Raw genomic sequence first — 19637 nt, 5'->3', positions numbered from 1 at the left:
GAGGGAAAGGAGGAGTGACTTCTGGTGTTCATTACCACCACCAGAAAAATGCGCTTTAAACTGTCTCCTTTCCTCCCCAGAAAGAAGCAGGTAGTAGCTACAGTGGGTATTTGCTTTATAACAACCATCCTGACCTTTCTTTCACAGGACTGTGGAGAACTGAAAGGTAGCTCTGTTCCCTTTTAGAAGAAGAGGCAAGGACTAAGGAAATGAGATTAAACTTGAAACCCCATATTTAATGCCCTAGACAAACCTATGGAAGATGTAATACTCCATCACCTTGAACCCAAATCCCAACAGTGGCTCTATTACACAGAAGTTGGGGAATCTTAGGCAAATCACTTAGCCTCTCTGGTCTAGTATTCTCTTGCAAAATGAAAATAATAATATCCCTACACCTCCAGGCTATTGCCAGAATTACTGAGACTATGTATACTTCAAAGTTTTTTTAATAGTTTTTATAAAAAATGATACAAATGTTAGTAACTTTACTAACCATATATTTGCTATACTATACAAATGCAGAGGTTCCATAAACATGTATAAAATGCAGATTTAATTTTAAAGTAGGACCAGACTCTTTGTATGGTTCCATAACCTGCTTTGTTCATTTAATACAATATCACCATTTGAAAATGTTAAGAAAAAGATCTATGTCATGATATTTAATGACAGGATAGCAGTGCTATCTCTGGATGGGCCATCAATTTAATCCCTTATCTTTAAACATTTAGGTTATTCTAAATTTTAAAAAAATACTATAAAGAGTACAGTGACTAATGTACATACATCTTTGCCCACTTAACCAATTATTTCCTCAAGATAAAATTTCAGAAGGAAGCTGGTTAAAAAGTGTACATTTGGGCACTTTTTATACAAGTTGCCAATCTGCCCTGTAGAAAATTACACAGTTTAAACTGTCTGAGATACCAACATTGCAAGATGTACATCTTTTTCACGTTTGCCATTCCCAGGCCATGTAAAATGGCTTTCTGTTTTAATTCCCATTCTTTGAAAATTTGGGGTTTGTTAGACATTTGTGGGGCGCCTGGGTGGCGCAGTCAGTTAAGCGTCCGACTTCAGCCAGGTCACGATCTCGCGGTCCGGGAGTTCGAGCCCCGCGTCGGGCTCTGTGCTGACTGCTCAGAGCCTGGAGCCTGTTTCCAATTCTGTGTCTCCCTCTCTCTCTGCCCCTCCCCCATTCATGCTCTGTCTCTCTCTGTCCCAAAAATAAATAAACATTGAAAAAAAAAATTTTTTTTAAAAAGACATTTGTATTTCCTCCTTCTGTTTATGTCTTTTTCTCTTTTGTCTTTGGGTGTCTGAAAATAGAATTTTAAATGAAAAATTTAAATATCCAGGAAGATGTAAAGAACAGTAAATAAGTGCTTCTACCCTCACCACCCAGATTCAATAATTGTCAATATTTTGGCATAATTACTTTATCTTCCATCTGTACATATACATACACATGCAATGTTTCTGGGGCTAACCACTTAAAGTATATTTTAAACACTTCTAAATACTTTAGCATGCATCCTGGAAATATCAGGGCATTTTCATATATAACTATAATACAATGATCACATCCTACAGAAATAACAGAATTCCTTAATATCACCTAATAGCTAATCCATATTCAAACCTATCTTTGGGTCTTTGTTATTCATCTGTTCATATTTTTGTTGACTTTTGAGAGCTCTTTATATATTAAGAATATTAATCATTAGTTCACTACTTACTGTATGATCTTGAACAAATTACTTAAGCTCTCAAACCCTCAAATTGCTACATCTGTAAAGCACAAATAACAACAGATATATATATATATATATATATATATAAAATAGGGTTATTGTGATGATTAAGTAAAAATCATAAATATAAAGTACTCAGCAGAAAACAGGCATGTTAAAAATACTCAATAAATTATAATTGCTGTTATTAATCTGAAAACATTTTTTCCAGTTTGTTGTGAGCCATTTAATTTTATTTACAGTGCTTTGCTATACACCCTAATTGTAGGCAAGGAGGTAATATGGGCAGAACGCTGAAAAATATTTACAAAACATTTTAACATCAACTATTAAAGGCCTTGTAAAGTTTCCAATCCCCCCCTTTTATTTTTATTTTTTAACACTTATTTATTTCTTTGAGACAGAGAGAGACAGAGCATGAATGGGGGAGGGTCAGAGAGAGAGGGAGACACAGAATCCGAAGCAGGCTCCGAGCTGTCAGCACAGAGCCCGACGCGGGGCTCGAACTCACAGACCGTGAGATCGTGACCTGAGCCAAAGTTGGACGCTCAACTGACTGAGCTACCCAGGCGCCCCTCCAATCCCCTTTTAACAAGCTCATAAAATAACAGACAATCTTGAATCTGAAATCCATATTCCAAAACTGAACAGCCCTACTGAATTTTAATTTTCCTAGAGTTCTCAGCAGCTTCCAGCTAGAAAAGCAAAAAGGAAGATTAAGGATGGCTTCAGGCAGGACAAAATGCAAGTATCAGTTTTAAAATTATTAAATGAGATTATACATACAAAGTGCTTATAACATACCTACAGTATAGTTACACCTACAGTATATATGCCACAGTAAGCACTCAATAAATGTTAGACATTATTATAAAATCTAAATCATTTCCTTAACTTTTATTAACAAGAGATTATGTGTAATACATTGCATACTGATTATGGTAAACAATGGCTCTGATTATTTAATATCACTTTCTATACCAGTGTATAGTAAGATTAAGGAATATCCTGCACCTTGCAAGTCAACAGAGGTCACCCAAAATAATCGGAGCATAGTGTTTCCTTTGAGGGATAGAGTTTAATTAGTTTTTCAATTTTGTACATATTATTGTTCTACTGAGGTTTAGGTATATTTTAGTGATTTTACTTTTTACTAACTTACCCACTTAGTTGAGATTTTTAATTTAGAAGAACAGAATTAATGCACAGAATTTCCTTACAATTTTCAATCTATTCGTATCTGCAGTTAAAATTCTTATCTAATTTCTAAGTCTATATATTTGCTTTCTTCTCCCTTTTCCTCAACTAGCATGCTAGAAATTTTTCTATTCCATTGGGTTTTTCATAGTATCATTTCTGGAATGTAACAATTCTACTTTTTCTGCTCACAGACTCGTTCATTTCTTCCACATGTTTATTCTGTTTTTTCTTAGACTCATGTTAATATTCCCTTTCCAGCTTCTCGAATTCAATAGTTTCTTTTCCATCTTTCTTGCGTATATAAAAAAATTAAGGCAGTGAATATTCCTTTGAGTACCAGTTCGAATCATATTTTTTAAGTTTCGCTTTACATTTTTTAAAGTTTATTTATTTTTGAGAGAGAGACTCCCAAGCAGGCTCCACACTGTTAGCACAGACAACTCGGGGCCCAATTCCACAAAATGTGGGATCATGACCTGAGCTGAAATCAAGAGGTGGACGCTTAACCCAATGAGCCACCCAGGTGCCACACCCTCCCTAACCATTTTTTAAAAGTTTAAGAAGTATGCATGCATGTATGTATCAGCATTTTAAAATTTCCATGTAGCTAAAAAATTTTTCCTGTCCATCTTTTGATTTTAAGTTCAAAATTTCCTGTAATTTGGTCAAAAATATGGCCTATATAATTCCACTACTGGGTATTTACCCAAAGAAAATGAAAACACTAATTTGAAAAAATATACATGTCCTTTAATGTTTATTGCAGCATTATTTACAATAGCCAAGATATAGAAGCAACCCAAGTGTCCATCCATAATAGATGGATAAAAAAGAGGTGGTGTACATACATAATGCAATATTTCTCAGCCATTAAAAAAGAATGAAATCTTACCATTTGCAACATGGATGTATGTAAAAGGTAAAATGCTAAGTGAAGTAAGTCAGAGAGAAAGACAAATACCACATGATTTCATTCACATGTGGAATTTAAGAAACAAAACAAACGAAAAACACCAACAAACAAAAAAACAGACTCTTAAATACAGAGAACAAACTGTTGGCTGCCAGGGGTGAGGGATGAATAAAATAGATATAAGGTATTCAAGAGTACACTTAGCTTGAGCACTGAGCAATTTACAGAATCACTGAACCACTGAATTGTGTACCCAAAACTAATATAATACTGTATGTTAATTATATTTCAGTTTTAAAAAAAGAGAAATTTGTAGTTCTGGATGAAAAACAAAATTAAAGTAGTTCCTTGAATAAAAAAACATATGGCTTGTATAGTTTCTGCATTTTGTAATTTATTAAGATTTTTGTTGGGGCCTAATATATGGTCAATTCTTATAATTCATTCATGTTATTTTTCAAATATGGCATATTATCTCCTTGTGTAGTAATAATACTAGCATACATATCTTCTTTTTTTAAATGTTTTTTGAATGTTTATTTATTTATTTATTTTTTTTATTTTTTTTTTAAATTTTTTTTTTTTTTAAATTTTTTTTTTTCAACGTTTATTTATTTTTGGGACAGAGAGAGACAGAGCATGAACGGGGGAGGGGCAGAGAGAGAGGGAGACACAGAATCAGAAACAGGCTCCAGGCTCTGAGCCATCAGCCCAGAGCCTGACGCGGGGCTCGAACTCACAGACCGCGAGATCGTGACCTGGCTGAAGTCGGACGCTTAACCGACTGCGCCACCCAGGCGCCCCATGTTTATTTATTTTTGAGAGAGAGAAAGAGAGAGAGAGAGAGAGACAGAGCATGAGTGGGGGAGGGGCAGAGAGAGAGGGAGACACAGAATCCAAAGCAGGCTCCAGGCTCTGAGCTGTCAGCACAGAGCCCAACACGGGGCTGAAACTCACGAGCCGTGAGATCATGACCTGAGCCGAAGTTGGACGCTCAACCGACTGAGCCACCCAGGCTCCCCTAGCATACGTATCTTCTATATTAACCTTGTTTATTCTTTTATTCAGATTTCTATATTCTTACTTACAGTTTTCTTCCTTAATCTGACCAAGATTATTAAGGCCTCCTTAATCTGACCAACATTGAGGCCTCCTGGCACTGTCATTTTTAAAAATTTTTCTTATATTTGTAATTTTTTGATCTACACACTTTGCTTTAATGGTAGTTGAGGCATAAAAAGTTCAGTGTAAATTTATACTGTTTATCAATACCAAATTACCTCTGGTTCTCAGTTAATATTGTCTCAAGAATTTGGCTTTGTCTGATATTAATGTTGTAATCCATGATTTATTTTTGTAGGCATTTATCTGACATGCCTTTGCCTATTATTGTACTTTTAACATTTTTAACAGCTTTATTGAGACTATAATTCATACACCTTACCTACTAGTTTCATATGACTGACACAGGTATCGCTAACTTAGTGGCTGAAAACAACAGAAATTCATTTTCTTAGTTTTTCACTGGGCTAAAGTCAAGGTTATTGGCAAGGCTGGTCCTTTTGGAGGATCTAGGGGGAGTCCATTTCCTTGTCTTGTCTAGCTACTCCTAGCCTGTATTCTTTGGCCCCTGACCCCTTCTCTTGCATCCAACCTTTTACTCCTAACAACACATCTTCTATTTCCTTATCCATCTCCCTTTGTCTCCCTCTTATAAAGACAGTGTGGTTAGGCTTAGGGCCTACCTGGATAATCTAGGGCAATCTCCCCATCTCAAAATTGTTAACCTAATCAATCACATCACAAAGTCCTTTTTGCCACACAAGGTAACACACCAAAGTTCCAGGGATTCAGACCTGGATATCCTTGGGGGTCATTATTCAGCCTATCAGACCATACAATTCACCATTTAAAGTGTACAATTCAACCTTTTAAAGTATATATGTAGGGTTGTGCAAGCATCATCATAATCTAATTTTAGAACACTTTGATTCCCTTTAAAATAAACTCCATACTCATTGGCTGTCACTTTCCATTCCTCCCTCCCACCTCTCCAACCTGGCAACGACTAATTTACTTTCCGTCTCTACAGATTTGCCTGTTCTGGACACTGCATATACATGGAATCATACAACCTGTGGTCTTTTGTGACTGGGATCTTTTACTTGGTGCAATGTTTCCAAGGTTCATCCATGCTGTAGTTTTTATCAGTATTTCATTCCCTCTTACTGCTGAATAATAGTCCATATATGGATAATAACACATTTTATTTATCCGTTCATTAGCTGATGAACATTTGGGTTGTTCCCACTTTGTGGCTATTATGAATAATGCTGTTAAAAATATCATGTGTAAGTTTTATGTATAAGTCTTGCTGCTATGGACACTGTGTGTATAAGATTTGTTTTCAGTTCTCTTGGGTAAACCTAGGAGCAGAATTGCCAGGTCATGTGGTAACTCTACTTTTAATATTTTAAGAAACTGCCAAACTGCTTTCTGAAACATCTGTATCATTTTATGTTCCCAGTAGCAATGTACGGAGGGTTCTGATTTCTGCACATTCTCAACAACACTTACTGGTGTCCATCTTTTTGATTATAATAATCCTGTCTAATTCTGGTTTTGGTTTTCATTTCCCTAATGACTATTCATCATTAGTGCTCATATACTTGCTGGCCACTTCTCTATCTCTATATATATATATATTTGGAGAAATAGGTATTCGGATTTGTTGCCATTTTTTTTTTTTTAATTTTTTTTTTTTTCAACGTTTATTTATTTTTGGGACAGAGAGAGACAGAGCATGAACGGGGGAGGGGCAGAGAGAGAGGGAGACACAGAATCGGAAACAGGCTCCAGGCTCTGAGCCATCAGCCCAGAGCCCGACGCGGGGCTCGAACTCCCGGACCGCGAGATCGTGACCTGGCTGAAGTCGGACGCCCAACCGACTGCGCCACCCAGGCGCCCCGGATTTGTTGCCATTTTTAAAAAACTTTTAGTGTAGTTGAAAACAATTTACATGAGTTTCAGCTATTACAACATAGTGATTTGACAACTCTATGCATTATGCTATGCTCATAAGTGTAGCTATTGTCACCATACAACGCTATTATAATACCACTGAGTATATAGCCTATACTGTACCTTTCATCCCCAGGACGTATTCATTCCATAATTGGAAACTTGTACCTCCCGCTCCCCTCTACCCATCTGCCCCCCTTTACCTGCCTGCCCATCCCCACCACTCCCCTCTGGCAATCACCAATTTGTTCTCTATTTATGAGTCTGTTTCTGGTTGGTTTGGTTTGTTTTTTAGATTCCACATATAACCGAAATCATATGATACTTGTCTTTCTCTGTCTGACTCATTTCACTTAGCGTAATACCCTCTAGAGTACATATTTGTTGTCACAAATGGCAAGATTTCATTCTTTTTTATGGCTGAGTAATATTCCTTTTCAACGTTTTTTTTTTTTTTTTTTTTTTTTTTTTTTTTTTTTTTTGTTATTTATTTTTGGGACAGAGAGAGACAGAGCATGAACGGGGGAGGGGCAGAGAGAGAGGGAGACACAGAATCGGAAACAGGCTCCAGGCTCCGAGCCATCAGCCCAGAGCCCGACGCGGGGCTCGAACTCACGGACCGCGAGATCGTGACCTGGCTGAAGTCGGACGCTTAACTGACTGCGCCACCCAGGCGCCCCTGGCTCAGTAATATTCCATTGTAGACATATACTACCTCTTCTTTATCCATTCATCAATGGATGGACACTTAGGTTGCCCCCACATCTTGGCAACTGTAAATAATGCTGCAGTAAACATAGGGGTACATATATCTTTTTGAATTAGTGTTTTTATGTTCTTCTGTAAATACCCAGTCGTAGAATTACTGGATTGTATGGTATTTCTTTTTCTCTTTTTTTAAGTTTATTTATTTTGACAGACAGAGAGAGCGAGCGGTTTGGGGGCAGAGAGAGAGAGATAGAGAAAGAATCCCAGCAGGCTCCATACTGCCGGCACAGAGCCCAATGGTGGGGCTCAGACCCACAAACAGCAAGTTCATGACCTGAGCTGAAACCAAGAGTCCGACAGTTAACAGAGTGAGCCACCCAGGTGCCCCTGGTTATTTCTTCTCAAAAAAAAAAAAAAAAAGAAAAGAAAAAATTTAAGTTTTATTTATTTTTGAGAGACAGAGAGAGAAAGAGAGAGAGAGAATCAGTGGGGGACAGGCAGAGAGAGAGAGAGGGAGAGAATCCCAAGCCTGCTCCACACTGCCAGGGCAGAGCTCGAACCCATGAACCACGAGATCATGAACTGAGTCAAAGTTGGACACTCAACTGACTGAGCCACCCAGGTGCCCCTCTATTTTTAATTTTTTAAGAAACCTCCATACTGCTTTCCACAGTGGCTGTACCAAAGTATATTTCTACCAACAGTGCACAAGTGGTGTTTCCTCTACATCCCCACCAACACTTGTTACTTCTTGTTTTGGTACTGGCCATTCTGACAGGTGTGATGTGATATCTCACTGCGGTTTTGATTTGCATTTCCCTGATGATGAATGAGGTTGAGCATCTTCTAATATATCTGTTGGCTACCTGTAGGTATTCTTTGGAAAAATGTCTACTCAGGTCCTCTGCCCCTTTTTTAATTGGATTGTTGGTTTTTTGGTGTTGAGCTATGTAACTTCTTAATGTATTTTGGATATTAACTCCTTAACAGATATATCATTTACAAGTATCCTCTCACATCGGGGCACCTGGGTGGCTCAGTCAGTTGGACATCTGACTTTGGCTCAGGTCATGATCTTGTCATTTGTGAGTCTGAACCTTGCACTGGGCTCTGTGCTGGCAGCTCGGAGCCTGGAGCCTGCTTAGGATTCTGTGTTTCCCTCTCTCTCTGCCCCTCCTCTACTCATGCTCTGTCTCTCTCTCTCAAAAATAAAATAAACGTTTAGAGCAATGTCTTAAAAAACAAACAAACGGGGCACCTGGGTGGCGCAGTCGGTTAAGCGTCCGACTTCAGCCAGCTCACGATCTCGCGGTCTGCGAGTTCGAGCCCCGCGTCAGGCTCTGGGCTGATGGCTCAGAGCCTGGAGCCTGTTTCCGATTCTGTGTCTCCCTCTCTCTCTGCCCCTCCCCCGTTCATGCTCTGTCTCTCTCTGTCCCAAAAATAAGTAAACGTTGAAAAAACAAACAAACAAGTATCCTCTCACATTCAGCAGATGGCCTTTTCATTATGTTGATGGCTTCCTTTGTTGTACAAAAAGCTTATTTTGGTGTAGTCCTAATAATTTATTTTTGCTCATTTGCCTTGCCTGAGGAGACACATCCATAAATATCTTGATGAGGCCAACGTACAAGAAATTACTGCCCATGTTTTCTTCTAAGAGTTTTATAGTTTTAGGTCTCACATTAGGTTTTTAATCCATTTTGAGTTTATTTTTGTGAATGATGTAAGAAATGGTCTAGTTTCATTCTTCTGCATGTAGCTGTCTAGTGTTCCCAGCACCATTTTTTGAAGAGACTTTCTTTCCTTCATTGTATATTCTTGCCTCCATGGTCATAGATTAATTGACCACATAACAGTGGATTCATTTCTGGGCTTTCTATTCCATTCCACTGATCTATGTGTCTGTTTTTTGTGCCAGTACCATACTGTTTTGATTATTAAAGCTTTGTAATATAGTGTGAAATCTGGGATTGTGATACCTCCAGCTGTGTTCTTCTTTCTCAAGACTGTGTTGGCTATTCGAGGTCTTTTGTGGATCCATACAAATTTCAGGATTATTTGTTCTGCTTCTATGAAAAATCCTATTGGTATTTTGATTGGGATTGCACTGAATCTGTAGATTACTTTGGGTAGTATGGACATTTTAACAATATTAATTCTTCCAATCCATGAGCAAAAAAATATCTTTCTTTTTGTTTGTGTTGTCATCAATTTTCTTCATCATTGTTGTATATTTTTCAGAGTACTGGTCTTCCACCTCCTTGGTTAAGTTTGTTCCTAAGTATTTTATTCTTTTTCGGCGCAATTGTAAATAGAATTATTTTCTTCATTTCTGTTTCTGCTACTTTGTTATTAGTGTATGAAGTGCATCAAATTTCTGTATATGAATTTTGTATCCTGCAACAATTCATTTATGCATTCTAACAGATTTTTGGTGGAGTCTATAGGGTATTCTAAATATAGTATAATGTCATCTGCAAATAGTGACAGATTGTTTGCCATTTTAAAATTGGGCTGTCTTTTTATTGTTGAATTCTGAAAGTTCTTTATATATTCTGCATTCAAGTTATTTGTCACATACATAATTTGCAAATATTTTCTCCCATTCTGTGGATTGTCTTTTCACTTTCTTAATGGTATCATTTACAGCCACTCTGGACATTTGTGGTCAATGTAAGTAGGTCACATAAATTAAATACAGTTGGGTTTTGGTTTAGATTATTGTTGTTCCATCTGAAAGAAAATCTTTGTCTTTCTCAAAGGAGTTAATCTGTTTATATTTACGATTTATAACAGAATTAATTGATCTCACTCAAATTACTTTGTTCTATATACTGTGTTTTTTTAATTCCTTTTACATGGACTTTTTTTTTTTTTTTCTCTTTAGTGTTCTGAAGACATATGTTGCTTCTATTTCTACTAGTATTTATTCTTTAGCTTGTATTTATCAAATGTCAGTCAGTGAAAAAATAGCTACGGCTTTTTATCTCAGTTAAGTTTATCATACAATAGTTTGCTTCTGTTTCATAGAGTCTATACCTTTTTGTACCCTATGGAGGACTCCAACAATTTCCCAAAAACTTCTTTTTGATTTTTTTTTTTTAAAAGATTTTAAGTAATCTCTACACCCAACATGGGGTTCGACTTACAATCCTGAGGTCAAGAGTCATGCACGCTCAACTTACTGAGCCAGCCAGGCACCCCTCTTTTCAGTGAGTAATTTTCAGAGGTATTTTTCTGAGTCTTCTAGATGAGTCTTTTTCATAGGTCACATTACTATTAGTAGCAGTAAAATTATTTTAAATTTTTAACACCGAAGAAAAGAAGACATGCCCAGATTTCATGTTTGTGAACATCATGACACTAATGAGTGCTTCTCAGGTGCCATTTTGAGGCAGAAGCCTTCCACCATACTCTTCTAAGGAAAGGTCCTAATATGCATCCCATTCTAGGGCCTCAGGAATTTTTGGCAAAACACAAAAATGTTGAAAAGGAACTAAGACATTTGTATGTGAAAGAAAAACCAATAAACAAAATTTCACTAATCAGTCATAAATTCCTAAAATATCTATATTTTATATGGGAGAAATCTAACAAATGTCTCTTTAGCTAATAAATGTTATCCTAATAAAAACAAAATATAATTTAAATCTGGACAGACCATTATTCTAAGTTATTTTGGCCAGAGAAAAAGCAGTTCACATAGCATAAGTATGCAAGGGTAAAATACTATCTTTATCAACTTAGCTATGGACAGTTAGGCAATCAAAATATTCAACTCTATTTCTAAACTGAAGCAGAGTGCTAAATCGATTTCTTTGAAGAAATGCAAGAGATTTGAATAGGCAACTCCAATACGGACAACCAGGAAAATGCTTCCTGAGGTTTGTCTCAGGAAATTTGTATTGTGGAATTATTTCCCACTTTGTTTCTGACATAAATCAGTAACTTTCTTACAAAACCTGCATGGGTTTCTTACCAAACATAATACCACTTTCCCCCCTTGCGTCTGATCGATAGCAACGTATCTATCAGATAGGATATCTAATAGGGTAGAATATGTGGTTATAATAAGTAGAAACAGAAATAAAGGCTCCTGGCTGATTCAGCTGGTGGAATATTTGACTCTTAACCTTGAGGTTGTGAGTTCAAGGCCTGTGTTGGGTATAGAGCTTACTTTAAAAGAAAAATATTTTTAAAAAAAGAAAGAAAGAAAGAAAGAAACAGAAATAATCCTTTTTACTTTGATCTACATAAAGTAGTTTGAAAATGGGTCCCACTCCCACCCCTGGATGAGGGGAGGATAGGAGTAATAGCTATTGTACTAGACAGAGGATCAAAAGAATGAACAACAACCCACAGAAAGCAAAGAGTATCTGAGAACGCAGCTGAGTCTTCTTACCACATTCTCCAAAGGTGCTGCACCAAACACTTTAAAGACAGGGTTGGGTTTGGAGGGTGAGATACAGAGGACAATAGCTTGCTGTCCCACTCGAGTAGTATATTCATCCAATGTGGCTCGAAGTTTCCTGAATCAGAGAATGAAAAAAGAATAAAAACAGTTAAAGGAAATTATGGTGACACAGAAATTATGGTGACACAGAAACAAAACTTACTTTGACAATGTATTCTGATTAGATACAGGTGTTTTGTTTTGTTTTGTTTATGTGAAATGTGAAAAGGGGAGCGTGAGGTTGGATAGCTCATTCATTTAAAATATGTGCATACCTCTAGTCCTAAAGGCCAATGACTAGCCCACTGATATACGGGTCGGCCACAAGTTTGCTTCAGGATACAGACATGACACAATGTTGAACATGGAGAGTATAATTCTTCCGGAACCAACAAAGGGGTTTTCTCTTACTGCTACTTATAATAATAAAGATTACTGCTGAGAGGTATTCTTGTAGACTTTATCATATCATCTCCACACTTAATGAAACTCACAAACTGCGAGACGTAAGCCAAAGTCAGTCACTTAACCAACTGAGCCACCCAGGCGCCCCGCTCTATTAGTTTTAAGACGCTATAATTTCTGTCCTGGATTACTACAATAACCTCCTAATTACTCACCCTGCTTCCTTTCTTATACACCCAAATTCTATTCTCAACATGGCAGCCCAAGGGATCCTTTTAAAATATACATTAGGGGGCATCTGGGTGACTCAGTTAAGTGTCCTACTCTTGATTTTGGCTCAGGTCATGATCTCACAGTTTATGAGATCGACCGCCCTGTCAGGCTCTGTGCTGACAGCTCGGAGCCTGCTTGGGATTCTCTCTCTCTTCCTGCACCCCTCTGCCACTCCCCCTCCCCATACTCTCTTTCCCCCTCTCCTTCTGCCCTTCCCCCACTAGCACACACACACACTCTCTCTCTCTCTCAAAATAAATAAATATTAAAAAAATATATATATATAAATCAGACCATATCACTGCTTTGGTCAAAAGCCTTCACTGACTTCTTGGGGCACCTGGGTGGCTCAGTCAGTTAGGCATCTGACTTAATTTTGCCTCAGGCCATGATCTCAGTTTGTGAGTTCGAGCCCCACACTGGGCTCCGTATTGACGGTATGGAGCTTGCTTAGAATTCTCTCTCTTTCCCTCTCTTTCTCTGCCTCTTCCCCCCCTCCCCAAAATAAAGAAATAAACTTAAAAAAAAAAAAAAAGCTTTCATTGACTGCTCATCTCACTCAGAACAAGCGTCAAAGCCCTTATACTGGACCAAAGACCCCATGACATGGCTCTCTACTACTTTTTTTTTTTTTTTTAAGAGACATACAGTGAGGGTGAGTGGGGGAGGCAGGGGGAAAGAAAATCTTAAGCAGACTCCAAACCCAGCACGGGAGCCAATACAGAGCTCGATCTCACGACCCTGAGATCATGACCTGAGCTGAAATCAAGAGTCAGACACTCAACCAACTGAGCCACCCAGGCGCCCTTTATCATATATACCACTACTCTGACTCAATCTCCTCTCATTCCCTCCCCGACTGTTCCCCAAACATGACAACCATGTTCCATCCTACTTCAGAAACTTTGTTCTTGCTATTCCCTGTCTGAAAAGCTCTTTCCCTAGACGTCAACAATGCCCTTGCACTTACTTCAGATCTCTGTTCAAAGTTTGCCCGTCAAAGAAGACTTCCCAGACTACCCCTGTAAAATAAACTACTCTATATCCCCAAGCCCCAACCTTTCTATTTTCCTTACTCCACTTTATTTTTTCCCAAAGTACCTACCTTCATTTGACATTTTTCTTTTTTCCCCCAACTAGAATAAGAGCTCTTTAAGGGAATTTGTTGTGTTCACTGTTCTATTCCTAGAACCGTGTCTAGGAAGGCCTAGAACAATGTCTGGCACAGAGCCGGCATAAAAATTTTCTCTGAATGAACTGAAGTGATATTATACATCTGTTCATCATTTCTAGTTTCATTTACTTAATTCCATAGGAGTACTCTGAAGTCTAACTCTGCCATCAAGGGATCTAACTCGGTATCCTCAACGCACCACATAACATATGTTCTAACTGTCATCCGCACCGTGAAGCGTTTGAGGAACAGCAACGATATGGATAAGGGAGCCCTCACCGAAGCAAACGTGTTTGCTGTCTCTTCCGGATAGATGGATTAGACTCAAACACATGAGGCCGTTTCCGTTTCTTTCCTGTTGCCACAGCAGCAGCAGCAGCCATTCCCACGGGACCTGGAATAACAACGTATGCGCGACATCAGGCAAAGCCTGTGAACTGTACAAGACAGAAAACAGAGGTACAAACAAGGCAGCACTTATCTCCTAATATCTTCTCAAAACAGAATGTTCCTGATATGATCAACATACTTCATTATTGTGCAACATGAGTCATATTTTCATTTACCGATAAAACTTACAATGAATCTAAAAAAGTGATGGACTTAAACACCTCCCGACCGTACACTAGCTAAATTTTACATCATGCTTTGGTTGCCAGCATGCCCATACTGTTGAGGCAATATTCTCAGAGGTGCCAGATGAAGCTGCAGCATTGAGAGGAAGAGCTTGCCAAAAGAAAACAAAATCACAGATTTCAAATCTCACTTCCATCCCTGTGCCCCTCTTTCCATTACCCCAAGTTAAAGAAGTCAGAGACAATCATTCATACTTGGATCTCAAACAGTAACAACACCTGTAAGAGGAGTATCTGCAAGAATATTATCTTAATCAGATATTCTTTCCTTACATATCTGAGAAATGTGCCTAAAATGGAGTTGTTGATCACAAAAAACCTGACGCCGGCAGGAAAGAGATGAAAACTGTGCCACTCTTAAGGAAAACATGTTAATAAAAGTTGGTCTGGCTTGCCCTGAGATTAAAATGAAGCGTAGGCCCTAAGGAATTATTGGAGTCTCTGATCCATGGGACCTCAATATATCAAGGACATTCCATTTTTTTTTTCTTTTTTTAAGCAGATGATCCACTTTTATCTTTTTTTGTAAACCCTATAAAAAGCTAAAATGAAAATTATATTTACTCACATTTATACTGGCATATGTGTTATATATGTTCTAAGTGGCTCAATTAAAATAAGCCTCCCTGGGGGTGCCTGGGTGGCTGTTAGTTAAGCATCTGACTTCAGCTCAGGTCATGATCTCACGGTTCATGAGCCTGAGCACCACGTCAGGCTCTGTGCGACAGCTCAGAGCCTGGAGCCTGCTTCAGATTCTGTGTCTCCCTCTCTCTCTGCCCCTCCCCTCCTCACATTCTGTCTGTCTGTCCTTCTCTCAAAAATAAACATTAAAAAATATTTAAATAAGCCTCCCTGAAAATCTAGACAAATCTCTCTACATGTTATTTAGTAGTATAATCAGTCTGACTTAAATAAATTCTTCTAAAGAGCCCCAGAGCAAGTCAAAAAATAAATTCATCCTTTTTACCTTCTTTTCCAACATAAACAGCTGATAGATGAAAAAATCTTACTGATGCATTTATCCAGCATTTTATTTTTTTTTTAATTGTGATAAGAACACTGAACAGGAGACCTACCATATTAACTTTTTAAAAATTTTATCTTCATTTATTCCTTCTCTGATGCTCTTCCTTTTTTTAATTTTATTTTTTTAATCTACTATATTAAAATTTTAGGTGTGTAAGACAGGCACTATTTTGTATGCCAGATTTCTAGAATTTATTCATCCTGCATAATTGAAACTTTACACCTGTTGAAGAACAACTCTTCATTTCCACACCCCCGTCCCTGGCAACTACCATTGTACCCCTGTTCCTGTGAGTTTGACTAATACCTCATATAAGTGAAATCATGCAGGATCTGTTCTTCTGTAACAGGCTTATTTCACTTAGCATAATGCCCTCAAGGTTCACCCAGGTTGTTGCCATATGGCAGGATTTCCTTCCTTTTAATGGTTGGATAATATTCCATTCTATATAGGAGCTCCTGGGTGGTTCAGTCAGTTAAGCGTAAGTCTTGATTTTGGCTCAGGTTATGATCTTACAGTTCATGAGACCGAGCCCCCTGTTGGCTGTGCTCTGACAGCACAGAACCTGCTTGGGATATTCTCTCTCTCTCCCTCTCCCTTCTTCCCTCCCTCCCTCCCTCACCTGTTTGCACACTCTCTCTCTCTTTCAAAATTAAAAAAAAAAAAAAAAAAAACATTTAAAAAGATATTCCCTTCCAGATATACACATTTTCTTTAGCCATTCATCCATCAGTGAACATCTGAATTGCTTCCACAACTTAGTTATTGTGAATAATGAACATGGGAATGCAAATAACTCTACGAGGTCTTAATTTCAATTCTTCCAAATAGATATCCAGAGGTGGAATTGCTGGATCATAGGGTAGTTCTATTTTTAATTTTTTGCAGAAACTTCATACTGTTTTCCACAGAGGCTGTACCATTTTACATTCCCACCAACAGCATACAAGGTTCCAATTTCTCCATATCCTTGCTAATATTTATCTTCTGTTTTTTGTTGTTGTTTTTTTAAATGCTTATTCATGACAGAGAGCACAAGAGGGAGAGGGGCAGAGAGAGAGAGAGAGAGAGAGAGAGAGAGAGAGAGAGAGAGAGACAGAATCTGTGTTGATAGCACAGAGCCCAATGGGGGACTTAATCTCATGAACCATGAGATCATGTCCTGAGCCAAAATCAAGAGTCAAATGCTTAACTGACTGAGCCACCCAGGCCACCCCACCCCCCCCGCCTTTTTTTATAACAGCCATCCTTACAGGTGTTAGGTAACATCTCATGTGGTTTCAATTTGCATCTCCTTGATAATTAGTAATGTTGAGCATCTTTTCATGGGCCTGTTGACCATTTGTACATCTTCTTTAGAGAGATGTCTACTTCAGTCCTTTGTCCATTTAAAAAAAATTTTTTTTAACTTTTTATTATTGAGAGACAGAGAGACACAGAGCGTGAGCAGGGAGGGGTAGAGAGAGGGGGAGACACAGAATCTGAAGTAGGCTCCAGGCTCAGAGCTGTCAGCCCAGAGCCCAACACGGGGCTCAAACTCACAAACTGTAAGATCCATGACCTGAGCTGAAGTTGGTTGTTTAACCAACTGAGCCACCCAGGTGCCCCTGTCCATTTTTTAATCAGGTTATTTGTTTTTATTCTATTGAGTTGTAGGAGTCCAACATTTTATTACTAAAACTTTCAAATATAGAGCAAAGTTGAAAGATTTTTATGGCAAATATTCATATATCTACCACTTACACTCTACTATTAATATTTTACTATCTGCATCTATCCATCTTTTTTTTTTTTAAGTTTTTTAAAGACTGTTTTATTTTTAAGTAATCTCTACACCCGACATGGGGCTTGAACTCACAAGCCTCCAGATCAAGAGTTGCATGCTCTACTGACTGAGCATGAGACAGCCAGGTGCCCCCATCCATCTCTCTACCCATATCATTTTTTAAATTCTGATGCATGTATGGTTCTCCTAAGTATTCAGTAGGAAAATCATGGGCTAGAGTTCTATATTTGTTTATAATTTTTTCTTTTGAGGTAAAATTTACCTATACTGCAATGTAAAAATCTTAAGTGTAACTTCAATCAATTTTGAAAAATGTACACACCGATGATAACTAATCTATCAAGATATATAATACCACTGCTACACAAAGTTCTCTTATGTCCCCTCCCAGTCAGTTCCCTATCCAATCTCCCAAAAAGTACCTACAATTCTGATTTTTATCATCCTATATTAATTCTGCCTATTCTAGAACTTCAAATAAATAGAAATCATACAGAATATACTTTTTTGTGTAAGGTTTCTTTCACTTAGAATAATGTCTTTGAGGTTCATCCACACTGTTATATGTATTAGTAGTTTGTTCCTTTTTATTGATGAGTAATATTCCATAGTATGAATAAGTCATAGTTAACCCATTACCCTACTGATAGACACTCAGGGAATTTCAAGTTTTAGGCTATTAAGAATAAAGATGCTTAATTAATTTATGAATTCAATATAATTCAAATAAAAGTCCCAGTATGGGTTTTTGTGGACATTGATAAATTGATCTTAAAATTTAAATGGAAATGCAAAAGGCCAAGAACGGCCAGAATAACTGTGAAGAATTTTAAGAATTTTAAAAGGTGCACGCCTATCAAATATCAGTAGTTACTATAAAGTAGTTACTATAAAGCAATAGTCATTAAGACAGTGTAGAACTGCCTGAAGGCTAGACAAATAAACCAATGCAACTTAATGAAGAGTTCACACACATCTTGTGTCAGAAGACCAAAGTGGGAAAAGGATGAATTATTAAAAATATGGTACTGGGGTGCACCTGCGTGGCTCAGTCGGTTAAGCATCTGATTTCAGCTCAGGTCATGATCTCGTGGTTCATGGGTTCGAGCCCCGCACCGGGCTCTGTGCTGACAGCTCAGAGCCTGGCACCTGCTGCGGATTCTGTGTCTCCCTCTCTCTGCTCTTCCCCTGCTAACACACTGTCCCTCTCCCCAAAATAAATAAACATTTTAAAAGATTAAAAAAAAAAAAGGGTACTGGGACAGGGGTGCCTGGATGGCTCAGTCAGTTCAATGTCTCTTGATTTTGGCTCAGGTCATGATCTCATGGTTCGTGGTTTCAAGCCCTGCATCAGGCTCTGTGCTGACAGTTCTGAGCTTGGATAGTGCTTCACATTCTGTGTCTACCCGTCTCTCTGCCCCTCCCCGTCTTGTGTGCGTGCACGTGCGTGCTCTCTCTCACCCCCCCTCAAAAATAAATAAACATCAGAAAAAAAATTTTAAAAACCCAACACAGTAAAAATCTTCATAACTTCTATAATACACTGTTGTAGAGCATTTATAAACGCAGGGTTAAGAATTCCTTAAATAAGACTCCAAAAGGATAAACTGATAAATTTCACAATAATATAAATTAAAACCTTTATGGACAAAAAGAAATAATAAAAACTTAGGGAAAGGAGTGGTCAACAAATTGGGAGAAGATAATAAATGCAATGTATATTATCAAGAACAGTATTAAATTTATATCAATAACTCTTACAAATCAATAAGAAAAAAAACGATAACCCAAATGGACAAAGGCATAAATAGGAAATGTGCACAAGAAGAAAAGTGAATAGTCAAAAAAGATCTGAAATGGTGCTCTATCTTGTCTTTCTGCACTGTCTGGAGCCTCTTGCTCAGACACAAGTAAATTCAACCAACAGCGAGATATTATTTCATATTCATCCAACTGGCAAAACCAAAAAACGATTGGCAATACCAAATCTGGTATGGATTGGAAGCAAAAGGCACTCGAACATATTGCTTGTGGGAATGTAAGTTCATACAACGATCTGGAAAGACATTTGGAACATTTAGTAAAGTTGAAAATGTGCCCATCTTTGCCCTCTAATTCTCCTCTTGGGTATACCCTTCAGCATTGTTTTCAAACTGCAGGTTTCTGTTCTTTGGTGGTTCATGAGTAATTTGGGGTTTTGTTTTGTTTTGTTGTATTTTGTGTTTTTTAAAATAAAATGAAATGAAGTGAAAGATTCTAGAACATATCAGAGAGCATGTCACTTG

At 37.8% G+C, this 19637-nt stretch overlaps 1 protein-coding gene across 5 annotated transcripts in view; it reads right to left on the bottom strand.

Moving 5' to 3' along the window:
* Positions 1 to 19637, bottom strand: part of NRF1 (nuclear respiratory factor 1) — a 146206-nt gene that overhangs the window by 73326 nt on the left and 53243 nt on the right. For all 5 annotated transcript variants that reach the window (XM_047840000.1, XM_047840009.1, XM_047840028.1 and 2 more), the window contains exons 3-4: positions 14184 to 14298; positions 12002 to 12128 (exon numbers count right to left, since the gene is read on the bottom strand). In XM_047840000.1, the coding sequence (XP_047695956.1) occupies positions 12002 to 12128; positions 14184 to 14298 (242 nt within the window). The remainder of the gene's footprint in view (positions 1 to 12001; positions 12129 to 14183; positions 14299 to 19637) is intronic.

The sequence above is a fragment of the Prionailurus viverrinus genome, chromosome A2, assembly GCF_022837055.1.
Source record: "Prionailurus viverrinus isolate Anna chromosome A2, UM_Priviv_1.0, whole genome shotgun sequence".
In the NCBI taxonomy this organism is placed as follows: Eukaryota; Metazoa; Chordata; class Mammalia; order Carnivora; family Felidae; genus Prionailurus; species Prionailurus viverrinus.
This window is presented reverse-complemented; position numbering and strand designations above follow the sequence as displayed.